General features: G+C 45.7%; 1 protein-coding gene across 3 annotated transcripts in view; it reads right to left on the reverse strand.

The window, feature by feature from the left end:
* The window catches only part of LAMP2 (lysosomal associated membrane protein 2), a 71,432-nt gene extending 61,351 nt beyond the window's left edge, over positions 1-10,081 (reverse strand). For all 3 annotated transcript variants that reach the window (XM_068251199.1, XM_068251197.1, XM_068251198.1), the window contains exon 1: positions 9,950-10,081. In XM_068251199.1, the coding sequence (XP_068107300.1) occupies positions 9,950-9,995 (46 nt within the window). In that variant the 5' untranslated portion in view covers positions 9,996-10,081. The remainder of the gene's footprint in view (positions 1-9,949) is intronic.
* Positions 10,082-12,280: the final 2,199 nt, after the last annotated feature.

Consider the following 12,280-nt stretch of genomic DNA (forward strand, 5'->3'; position numbering starts at 1 on the left):
AAATAGATGCAATCAATGCACTGGGGAGGTGATCGGAAGGGGGTCTGAGGGGGATCTGAGGGTTTGGCCGAGTGATCAGGAGCCCACACAGGGCAAATTGGGGCCTGATCTGATGGGTAGGTGTGCTAGGGGGTGACAGGAGGTGATTGATGGGTGTCTCAAGGTGTGATTAGAGGGGGGAATAGATGCAAGCAATGCACTGGCGAGGTGATCAGGGCTGGGGTCTGAGGGCATTCTGAGGGTGTGGGCGGGTGATTGAGTGCCCTAGGGGCAGATAGGGGTCTAATCTGATAGGTAGCAGTGACAGGGGGTGATTGATGGGTAATTAGTGGGTGTTTAGGGTAGAGAATAGATGGAAACACTGCGCTTGGGTGGTGATCTGATGTCGGATCTGCGGGCGATCTATTGGTGTGGGTGGGTGATCAGATTGCCCGCAAGGGGCAGGTTAGGGGCTGATTGATGGGTGGCAGTGACAGGGGGTGATTGATGGGTGGCAGTGACAGGGGGTGATTGATGGGTGATAGGTGATTGGCAGGTGATTGACAGGTGATCAGTGGGTTATTACAGGGAAGGACAGATGTAATTAATGCACTGGCGAATTGATAAGGGGGGGGGGGTCTGAGGGCAATCTGAGCGTGTGGGCGGGTGATTGGGTGCCCGCAAGGGGCAGATTAGGGTCTGATCTGATAGGTAACAGTGACAGGTGGTGATAGGGGGTGATTGATGGGTAATTAGTGGGTGTTTAGAGAAGATAACAGATGTAAACGATACATTTGGGAGGTAATCTGACGGCGGGTTTGCGGGCGATCTAATGGTGTGGGTGGGTGATCAGATTGCCCGCAAGGGGCAGGTTAGGGGCTGATTGATGGGTGGCAGTGACAGGGGGTGACAGGGGGTGATTGATAGGTGATTGGCAGGTGATTAGTGGGTTATTACAGGGAAGGACAGATGTAATTAATGCACTGGTGAATTGATAAGGGGGGGGTCAGAGGGCAATCTGAGCGTGTGGGCGGGTGATTGGGTGCCCGCAAGGGGCAGATTAGGGTCTGATCTGATAGGTAAAAGTGACAGGTGGTGATTGATGGGTGATTGATGGGTAATTAGTGGGTGTTTAGAGGAGAGAATAGATGTAAACAATGGATTTGGGAGGTGATCTGATGTCGGATCTGCGGGCGATCTATTGGTGTGGGGGGGTGTTCAGATTGCCCGCAAGAGGCAGGTTAGGGGCTGATTGATGGGTGGCAGTGACAGGGGGTGACTGACAGGTGACTGACAGGTGACTGACAGGTGACTGACAGGTGACTGACAGGTGACTGACAGGTGACTGACAGGTGACTGACAGGTGACTGACAGGTGATCAGGGGGATAGATGCATACAGTAAACAGGGGGGGTGGTCTGGGGGGGGTGATAAAAAAAAAATAGCGTTGACAGATAGTGACAGGGAGTGATTGATGGGTGATTAGGGGGGTGATTGGGTGCAAACAGGGGTCTGGGGGGTGGGCAGGGGGGGTCTGATGGGTGCTGTGGGCGATCTGGGGCAGGGGGGGTAAAAAAAATCAGTGTGCTTGGTGCAGACTAGGGTGGCTGCAGCCTGCCCTGGTGGTCCCTCGGACAATGGGACCACCAGGGCAGGAGGCAGCCTGTATAATACACTTTGTAAACATTACAAAGTGTATTATACACTTTGTATGCGGCGATCGTCGGGTTAACATCCCGCCGGCGCCTCCGTATGGCCGGCGGGATGTTGCGGCGGGTGAGCGGCGCCAGGCGGAGGATTGCGTCACGGATGACGCGATCGCTCCGCCCATGCCCCTACAAGGACCGCCGCCATTTGTCAATACGGCGGTCCTTGCGGGGTGCACTTCCCGGCCGCCAATTGTACATACGGCGGTCGGGAAGTGGTTAAATATCAGGTCTGTAAGTGGCCGACTCAGTCCTGACTGACTACATACATTTTGACCTTCACTGATAACAAATTCTAACTAGAAAACGGCTTCTGAGAGCAGCAAAGAGATAAAAGGGGTCAATAGTTAATAGATTTTAGCTCTGGCATACTTCAATGAATGAGTCATTGAGCAAATACCATAAAAAAAAAAAAAGTAGCTTTAACCTCCTTGCCGGTTACCCCGAACTCAGTTCGGGGTAACCTGCGCAGGAGGATTTCTCAGGCCCCGCTGGGCCGATTTGCATAATTTTTTTTCCTACACGCAGCTAGCACTTTGCTAGCTGCGTGTAGTACGCGATCGCCGCGACGAGCCGCCCCCCCCCCCCCCCCCCCCCGCCCCAGACTCCTGCGCAGCATGGTTAATCAGTGCCAGGCAGCGCTAAGGGGCAAATCGGGATTCCCTCTGACGTCAGTGACGTCATGGCGACCGGGGAAGCCCTGGTGGAAATCCCATTCTGAACGGGATTTCCTGCTTACTCTGATCGCCAAAGGCGATCGGAGTGGGTGGGGGGATGCCGCCGCTCAGCAGCTATCATGTAGCGAGCCCTGGGCTCGCGACATGATTTAAAAAAAAAATTAAAAAAAAATAAAAGTGCTGCGCTGCCTCCTTGCCGGATTAATTAGACCGGCAAGGAGGTTAAACAAAATAAAAACTGGTATATCTTAAAAAAGTCATTTTTAGGAGAAGGAAGATGGATATAATAGTTTCTTTCATTAGGTTATTTTCGCCTCTGGTGTCTTTTAACCACCTAGCAACCTTTGCCATGCTTATCTACGCCCCTTTAAAATTCACCTGGGTCACAGGGGCGTAGATAGGCATCTCCTGTTTTTTTCCCGCTTTGAGCGTGCACACGCGGTCGCGTGCACGCGGATGCGCGGTCGCGTGCACGCGGATGCGCGGTCGCGTGCACGCGGATGCGCGGTCGCGTGCACGGCACCCGCTGGTCAGCTAATTAAAGTGCTTACAAGTTTGAATCAGCACTGCCAAAGCCAATGACCGTGCTCATTCATTCAGAATGTGTGTAAACATTGAATCGGTCACTATGCTGTTACAGTTATTGAGATCACTCGTGAGAGGATCTCAGATAACTAATACAGCATTAGTGAGTGATCAGCATCAGTGAGGGTTTTTTTGTTTGTTTGTTTTTTAATAAATTATACCCCCATTAACCCTTGCCTCCCTGAAATGTTAAAATTGCTGTGGTTTTTAGGTGAACCCTGTGGTAGAGAAGTGGTTAAAGAGTACCACAAAAAAAAAAAAAAAACAAGTGATGCCTGTCAAGCTGGGGGTGGGCAACGCAGGCAGAGATTCTCTAAAAGCTTCAGATCAAATCAAATCAAAGATAGCTTTATTGGCATGACCAAGATTCATTACAGGTATTGCCAAAGCAAGGGCAAATAGGGGACATGGGAGGGGGTGGGGTAGGGGGAAAATGGCTAAGCAGTCTGTGGACATTTTTTAGGTTTTCAGTTCCGTTATGCTCCTCTCAGTCTGTGGCATGCTGTGACATAGTGTGCAGCGATTGTCACTGTGGGTTCCTCTTCTAGTAGGATATATGTTTTTCTCTCGTCTTCCAGTGTGAAAAAGTCTGGGAATAGTTCCAACAATTTCTTAAAGTAAGTGTCCCTGGTTGCAGTATATTTGGGGCAGTGCAGCAGGAAGTGGCTTTCATCCTCAAGGGTCTTCTGCTCACAGTGTTGGCATAGTCTCTCCTCCCTGGGTTTGTACGTCTGTCTGTGTCTCCCAGACTCTATTTCGAGGTTGTGAGCACTCAATCTATAGACACTCAGGATTTTCCTCTCTTGAGAGTTTTGCAGCTTTTCCAGGTATGGGGCCATTTTATATTCTCTTTGTAGAGACTGGTATATGGCTAGCTTTTGTGAGTTCAGCAGTCCTTGGAAACATGGTCGTGACTGCACTGCCGAGGAAGGGGGGGGAGGGGGGCAATAAACTGTGACCCAAAGACAACCAGTGAGTCATTGACAAGCTCTGCAATTTTTAGTTTAGGTACTCTTTAACTGGCCTTTTCTTCAGAAGCTGAGAAACATACCTCCCACTGTCTAGGTTCTGAACGGATATAAAGTTCAGACAGGAATCACATGCAAAGAGATTAGTCCAGTCAGATTTGGACCAGATTTTGATAAGAACACATAGCTGTAGAGGTAGTATATAGGCTAAACTGCCTTAGGGCTCGTTTACACTACAAGATATTTTCTATGCGCTTGTGATTTTAAAAGCTCCTGCTAAGGTTATCGTGTGTGTTCACACTGGAGCGATGCAATTTTGTAAAAATCCCCCATAGCATTGCATTAGCAAGAGCTTTTAAAGCGGAGCTGAATATTACTGAACAGTTTCACTTACATGGTGTTTCCCCAAGCCCCCACCAGCCATCTTGTCCCGCGCCAGTCCTACACGATCCTCCGTTCTCCAGCACGTTTCAACTGCACCTGTGCGCCCCAGGCTACGCAAAGCTTTCTTTAAGTTCCCTCACACTATTAGCACTGGACACTATAGCGGCTGAACGTGAAGAAAGCTACACGTAGCTCAGGGCACGCAGGCACAGTTGCCATCGACTTACAAGTCGACGGTAACTAAACTTGCTGGTAGCGGGAGAATGGAGGATCGTGCAGGACGGGACGGCTGCTGGGGGCTTGGGGAAGCCCCAGGTAAGTGAAAGTTTTCTCAGCAACATTCAGTTCCGCTTGAGGCCCAGTGCACACCAAAAACCGCTAGCAGATTCGCAAAACGCTGGCGGTTTATGAAGCAGATTTCAAAGCGATTCTAGGCAGGTTTTCTAAACATGCCTAGCGTTTTTTGGAGCCTTTTTGTGTAGCACATTTCAAAAATTGTTACAGTAAAGCTGATACTGAACAGCTTCTGTAACTCCTGGAAAACTGCTCTGAGCTAGCGTTTTTCAGAGCAGTTTTCCACTTTCCTATACTTTAACAAGGAGGCAGAAACACCTCAGAAATCTAACAAATGCTGCAGGACCAGAGTTTGCATTTGTGGAAAAACAACCTGCTCTAATGTGCACCATCCCATTCACTTTCATTAGCCAAGCGGTTTTCCCTCTGCAAGCGTTTTAAAAAAACGCTACAGAACCGCTCTGGTGTGCACCAGCCCTTAAGAATCTCTTGCAGTGTGAACCAGCCCTTACCACCAGAAAGAGGCAGCGAACCACTACAGGATAATTTTAAAACAAACCTTAGAACATCTGTATTGGCTGTGAATAGTGTAACTGCTTTGATCCCCTCAGAAAACACAGAGGGTGATTTTGCAGTATTTACACTGAGATTGCCAATCACTAGCGTTCCCTAAGGGAGTGTTCACACTGCAGCATTTGGAATTGAAAGTGAGTTTTATGCAGTTTTCAATGTGAAACAGCCCTTACAGCTAATCAGGCAACATCCCTCTCCTCCTCTGGGTAGGAACACACTAGGCAGAATCGCATATGCGTTTTCCATAGCATAGTGTTACTACCTACCCTCTGTCTGATGCCAACGTTCCCTTTCCGATACCAAACACTAACATCCACCTCTCATGCCTAAAAGAAACCCTATAATGATGCAATCTTGCTTGTACATTCTCACCAAATACATATACAGCAGAATCCTGATTATCTGAAATACAAGCACAAATCACCACCAGTGCTCACAGTGGTAAGGATCGGCTTCTTAGGCTGTTTGTGGGCTCTGCTGCACTTACAGTGTACCAGAGACGACAAAGATTACATACATACCTACCTGGGGCTTCCTCCAGCAATCGCTCACACGCCATCTCCCTCTGCCTTCTCCTGTCCCCAGCCCCTGTAAGTTTGGGCAGTCAGTGCATGTGCAGTGCGGGGAGCGCTCTGCGCAATAGTACTGCGCCATTAGTGGCGCAGAGCGCTCCCGGAGACAGGCATGCCCCCCGACTCGCCAAGTTATCAGGGTTGATAACAGAAGAAGGCGGCGGAGGAAGATGGCGTGTGAGCGATTGCTGGAGGGTTTCATTGCTCCCCCAAAGTTTATATACTTTCCAGGGCTGTGGAGCCGGTACAAAAATCATCCGACTCAGTTTATGAAACCACCGACCCCGACTTCAAGAACCCAAAATTGCGCCGACTCCTTAGGGCCCTTTTTCACTACTGCGAATTTGCATGGCAATACAAGTGAATGGGACTGTTTCCACTTGTCAGGATTCCTTTGCATTTTTCTGTGCAGTAAAAAAATTCACACAGCAGAGCCATCAGAATTCGCATACCGCTATGCGAATCGCATACAATGTAGTTATTAGGAAATTTGCATGTGGTTTGGGTATGCAAATTTTCATGCGAATTCGCATACAAACAATGGAAAAAAAAACACCAGCACTGCCATGGTTAAAATTGTATACATAGTCATCCATGCGACTTCGCATGAAAATTCGCATAGACCCGCATGCGAATTTTCACCGCAGCGATTCACACCGCACAAGTGGAAACAGGCCCTAAGTCTAATTTTTAGAAAGGCTATGTATTTGGTACAAACATTCATCCAACTCCATTTATTGAAACCTACGACTCCAAGTACCCAAAATTGCTCTGACTCCACAGCCTAGATTTATTTATTTATAAAGCGCCAACATATTACGCAGCGTCCCCAAACGTTTTGGGTCGAGGGCCGGGTCAACATACTTCAGACTGCTGGGGGGCCGGAGTATACATAAAATAATGTAGAAGTCTTTGCGGCCAGACAGTGAAGCATACCCAGATGACAACCTGAAGTCCAGTTGCACAGCAGTGTCACCTGATGTGGAATTGGATTGGAAACTAGTGAATTACTGCTTTCTGGCTTCCATGTGGATGGGTGGTGGCAGCATTGCTATTATATACGCGGACCACCAATATTTAAAGATGTAGCTGACTACATCTATAGGCAATATATTTTGTGTGGGGGGGCCGGTAAAAAGCCTCAGGGGGCCACATTCAGCCCGCTGCCTTAGTTTGAGGACCACTGGGATAGATAGATAGTCTCAAGCAACCAGAAAGCACACTTATCCAGAATCAGGCGATCATCATTGATGCTGGATAACCAAGACTTTACTGTAGTAGAGGAGGAAAGAGTGAATAGGCTTTGAATGGACATTTCCGGTAATCCCTTGTATTACATAAAATTGGTAAGACTGTACAGGGTGGCACACAAAAAAAAAAAAACCATACAAAGTATTCCTATGACCTCATTTCACTGTGGGAGATATTTAATATACTGTATAAAGTCATTTTTGTGACTACTCCCTTCCCTTTTTCCTATTAATAAAATTAGTGAGGCAAACTCCAAGTTCTGAGAGCAAAATTGTGCTATCCCATCCTCCTAGCAGCCTGGCAGAAGCAGACTCAAGCCTTGCTCAGAGAAAAGGATTAGACGACAACATACCCCAGCAGAACTGTAACCAAGTCATGCCCTTGAATTACAGCACAAGGTGGTAGACTTCTGGTTGTGTGTGGACAAGCGCTTTTAGTTAAAGGACAACTGAAGAGAGGGATATGGGAGCAGCAATTGTATTTCCTTTCAAACAATACGCATTGCCTGTCTGCCATGCTAATCCTCCGCCTCTTTCTGTTTGGCATAGACCCTGAATATGCATGCAGATCAGATGTTTGGATTTGCCACATGCTTGTTACAGGTGGGCAATACAGGCACTACTGGGGCATGAAAGATCAGTAAGACTGCCAGGCATCTGGAACTGTTTAAAAAAAAATAAAAAAAAAATGGCAGCCTCCATATGCTTCTCACATTCATCTTTTGTTCACAACTCCTCTCAGCCTGCTGGTAGTTAACTGGTGTCCTAAATGTTGGATAGTCTATGTACAGGGTTTGCACAAACCCCCCATCCCAACGTCTAGTAAATGGAGGGGGCCATATTTATTTCCTTTTAAACATTACCAGTTGCTTGGAAGCCCTGATGATCTATTTGGCTACAGTAGTGTCTGAATCACCCCAGAAACCAACATACAGCTAATTTTGACAGATATTTCAATTATGTAAGAAAACACCTGATCTGCTGCATGCTTGTTCAGGGTCTATGGTTAAGGGTTCAAACCCACTAGAAGCTTTTTCTAAGCGCTAATGATTTGCAAAAAGTTCTTGCTAATGCAATGCTAGTGATCCCAATTGAGATCTAGATATCTCAATTGGAATCACTAGCATTGCATTAGCAAGAGCTTTTCAAATCACAGAGGGCTCAGAAAAGCGCTCCTAGTAGGTTCCAGGCCGAAAAGTATTAGAGGCAGAGTATCAGCAGGATAGCCAGGCAACTGGTAAAAGTAAATATGGCAGCCTCCATATACCCCTTTCAGACACAGAAATCTTCAAAGGCTAAACAGCCCGATTGGCAGCTCCCAGAGGAGACAATCACAATTTTAGGTCAATGGGATCATTTTTAAAATGCCCTCAGAAAGCTCAAGGCCAAAAAGCACTTTTAGGGCCCACTCAAAAAAAAAAAAAAAAAAAAAAAAAAAAAAAAAAAAAAAAAAAAAAAAAAAAAAAAAAACACAATTGCCCAGTAAACTCAATGTACACTTCCACGATTCCCAACAATCATAATCAGCACTTGTAAAAGCACTGTACCACGATCTCTCGAGAATCGCAGCAAAATGATGCAGGTAACATTTTGCAATTGCAATTAATCACAAAACCCCCACACTTGGCAGCAATGAGATCAATGCCATTAGGTTTCTACTGCACTAGCGCCGCTGCAATTAGCAAGAATCACCTACTAACCACCCTAGCGAGAACAGGCCCTAATGTCTGAGCCCTAATGCTGGGTACACACCATGAGTTTTCCCGCCCGATGACTTCGATTATTTCCGATGTGCTCGATTCAGGTTTCGATCGTTCCTGCCGTTGATTTGCATATTAAGTATGCAAAATCAATGACAGGATCAATCGAAACTCGAATCGAGCACGTCAGAAATAATCAAATCGATCCCGATCGACCAGGAAATCACATGGTGTGTAGCCAGCATAAGAGAGTGTACACACATCCAGTTTTGATTGGCCAATTTTACCACTAGTATGAGAGCTTACCTACACAATCTGTTCATAGTATTCAAAATCTGTTAGCGCTCACACTGCATAGAGGTAGTAAGACTGGCCAAACAACATTGTCTGTATGCACCCCTAGCAGCATTTTAAATGTTTATGCTAGTTGAGGTACCTTTTACTATGTAGATTTCAAATATAAGTCTGTTGATTGCATGCATTTGGAATTCTGCATTGAATCATTAAGGCTAAATATACTGAACTTCATACTCATCATGGTTTTTTGTTATCAAAAACTTTCAATTCAATTTGAAAAGAAACTGACAAATGCACAAAAGTACCAGGAATGCAAAGAACTAGAGTGTTCTTTCATTAGAAAGTGTCTATGATAATTGAAGCATGGAGAGCTGATAGATGATCACCTGTTCCCCAGACACCAGCCTATGAACTATACTAGGCAGTCAACTATTAGCTGAGAACATGGGCATAACTAGAAATCACTGGGCTCCCCTGCAAAACTTTGGATGGGGCCCCCTTCCACCAAACCCTTCTCCCAGAAAGGCTGGGGGTAGAACAGAAATATACACAAGACCCTGCTGAACACTGAATAGTGACTGTCTACAAAACTTTGTAGCATTCCTCATCATTGGCTGAGCATATGCAGTCATGAGGAAAAAAAAATGAGCAGAGAGAAGAAAGTTTTTTCTCTCACTGCCTTTAGTTGTCAGTCTTTCAGGATGGGGCCCCCTATGGCTTCAGGGCCCCCTGCGGCTGCATCCCTTGCAGGGTCTATTGTTACACCCCTGGGTGAGACATAGACCTAGCGCTGGCCATAATGATCAGGCAGCGGTCACTGATCACCTCACCCTCTGTTCCTGGCATCAGGTTTCCTCTCTGGAGGGCATCCCTCTTCCCATCTGTCATCACTGAGGTCAGTGTATACTCCAGGCCTGAGGCCACTTGCTCCCTCTACCCGCCCTTCCCCAAGCTTGCCTACTTACCCAGGCCCAACAAGCTCAGCGTCACACAGCACAGCAAGCGATCCATTACTGCGGCCCGCACAGCTCACACAGCCGCTATCTATCACACTGACTGCAACATACACTTCGCACAGTCACATGACAGCGCCCGGCCGCGCCCACCGCTGGGAGCATCATCTGCGATCTTGTGGTTCACAGTTCAGCGTCAGTGGCCGGGAGGCACTATTTTGTTTTTAATCAGACTTTTACTTTATATTTGTTTTCGTATATGTGTTCACATAGAGCAAGGCAAATTGAATATTTCTTATCTTTTTTTATTTTTAGCATAGAGAGTTAGTATAGATTGTGCAAAATTCCTTGCGGGAGGCAGATGGCAAACTGAAAATTCTTTCATAACAGTAATGCTGAGTCAAATGTGCTTGTGATGAGAGGTGGAGGAGTGCATGTCATTGTGTAACATAATAGTAAGCTACCTGACACATGATCCAGGGGGTTAGATTCTCATTTCACTTGCATTTACCATGCTTAGCTGCCTCCGTTTAATACATTCATTTGTGATTGCGAAGTAATATAGTTTGGATTACATTTAACCTTCACTTCAGAAAAAAAAATATCAATATGCTATTCATAAATAATATTTGATTAATTTGCAATAAATAAACAAAACAAATCTTGTTATGTAGTAGCAGTGGCTAGCTAAGGAGCTGTGGGCTCCGATGCAAGTTTTACTTTGGGGCCCACTAAGCACTCTATTAATAACAATTGATACGGAGCACCAAAACCTGCCAATAGCAACTACAGTGTCAGAGGTGCAAGAAGGGGATGGGGAGCAGCTTGTTGATGATAACCACTATTTCAAGTATCTATAGAAGTGATTATTATGAGCACAGGACCAATAGAGAGCTAATAATGCAGTTGAGGCCCTTTGTACCAAGGGCCCCGATGCGGTCGCAACCTTTGCACCCCCTACTGCTACGCCCCTGGATAGTAGTGCTGCTGTAGGTGGGTTTCTCATTTTATTTGCTGATTTGGATTTTCACTGAGGCTAGTGGCACGCTAGGCAGAATCGCTAGCGTTGCGGAAAACTAGCTTAATGAAAGTGTATGGGCTGCATGTAAAGAGGCATGTATGAGAGTTTTACAATGTTCTTCAAAGCGCACAACTTGCTGCATAATTCTCAAAAACGCATCAAAATGCATTTCAATGCAGTCTCAGAGGACTGCGTTTTTACATGCGGTTTTTATGCTTTTTTAAAATAAAAATACTATATTTTACTCCATTGATAATTCGGAAAAAAAACACACCAAAACATTTTTTTTTAAAATCAACACAATAAAATGCAGAAAATACATGGTTTTCCACATTACCTATAGGGATGATCAATGAGTGAAATGCAAATATTTCCAAGTTCATGCAAAATTATGTACATTTTTATGCAAATATATGCAGTTTGAAATGGACCAATCAACTTGGGGGGACTTGATGGTTCCATTTTCAAGCTGCATATAATTGTGCAAAATTTTACATAAATCTGCATGAACTCTGAAATCTTTGCATCTCATTGATCATCCCTAATTGCCTAGTGTGCGCCTAGCCTGTGGTGGGAAGCCATTGCTCAACAGTTGGGTTGGTTAACGAGATGCTAATAACTCCACATAGGTGCATATTTTATGCAAATTTTTGTAGCTTGACAATGGACAAATCAAATGTAGCAGCACATTAAATGACTACAATTTGTATTAATTGGTGCAATGGCAAGAACTTGGCTACTGTGTGCATGGAAGGTATAATACTACTGCTGCAGAATGGAGTCACATAGCGGAAAATTGTATACTCACCTTACAGGTAATTTTCCTTTCCTTATGCGTCCATGGCAGCACCCACGGGGAAAGGGGCGGGACAAACCCGTGGGTGCTGCCATGGAAGCATGAGGAAAAATAGTTGAGTTATTTGTGGGCACCATATTATATAAATATTGTGAGGGCTATGCCTCCTATATGTTATTTTTTGGGGCCATGCTCTCCAATAATGCTATTGTGATAACATGCTGCCTAAATATTTCATATGTGGACACAGTCCCTGTTATAATTTGTATAACAAAAGCACAGTTTGGATGTAGGTTATCAGTAAATGCCTGCAACATCTTGACAGAGTCTTTAGGTGAGCCATGCGAAACAGCCGAAAAGTTGTCATGAATTGCTCAGGAACACAAACTTAGATTATTTATGCATCACTTTTAAGCAGGGGTCACAGTTGTTGAAATTGCACCCTCAGTATAGGTAGGTAGGTAGCCAGGCAGCGGCGTAGCTAGGGTGTTCGACACCCGGTGCGGATAATTTACCGACACCACCC

This window comes from Hyperolius riggenbachi, chromosome 8 (assembly GCF_040937935.1).
Source record: "Hyperolius riggenbachi isolate aHypRig1 chromosome 8, aHypRig1.pri, whole genome shotgun sequence".
NCBI classification, from domain to species: domain Eukaryota; kingdom Metazoa; phylum Chordata; class Amphibia; order Anura; family Hyperoliidae; genus Hyperolius; species Hyperolius riggenbachi.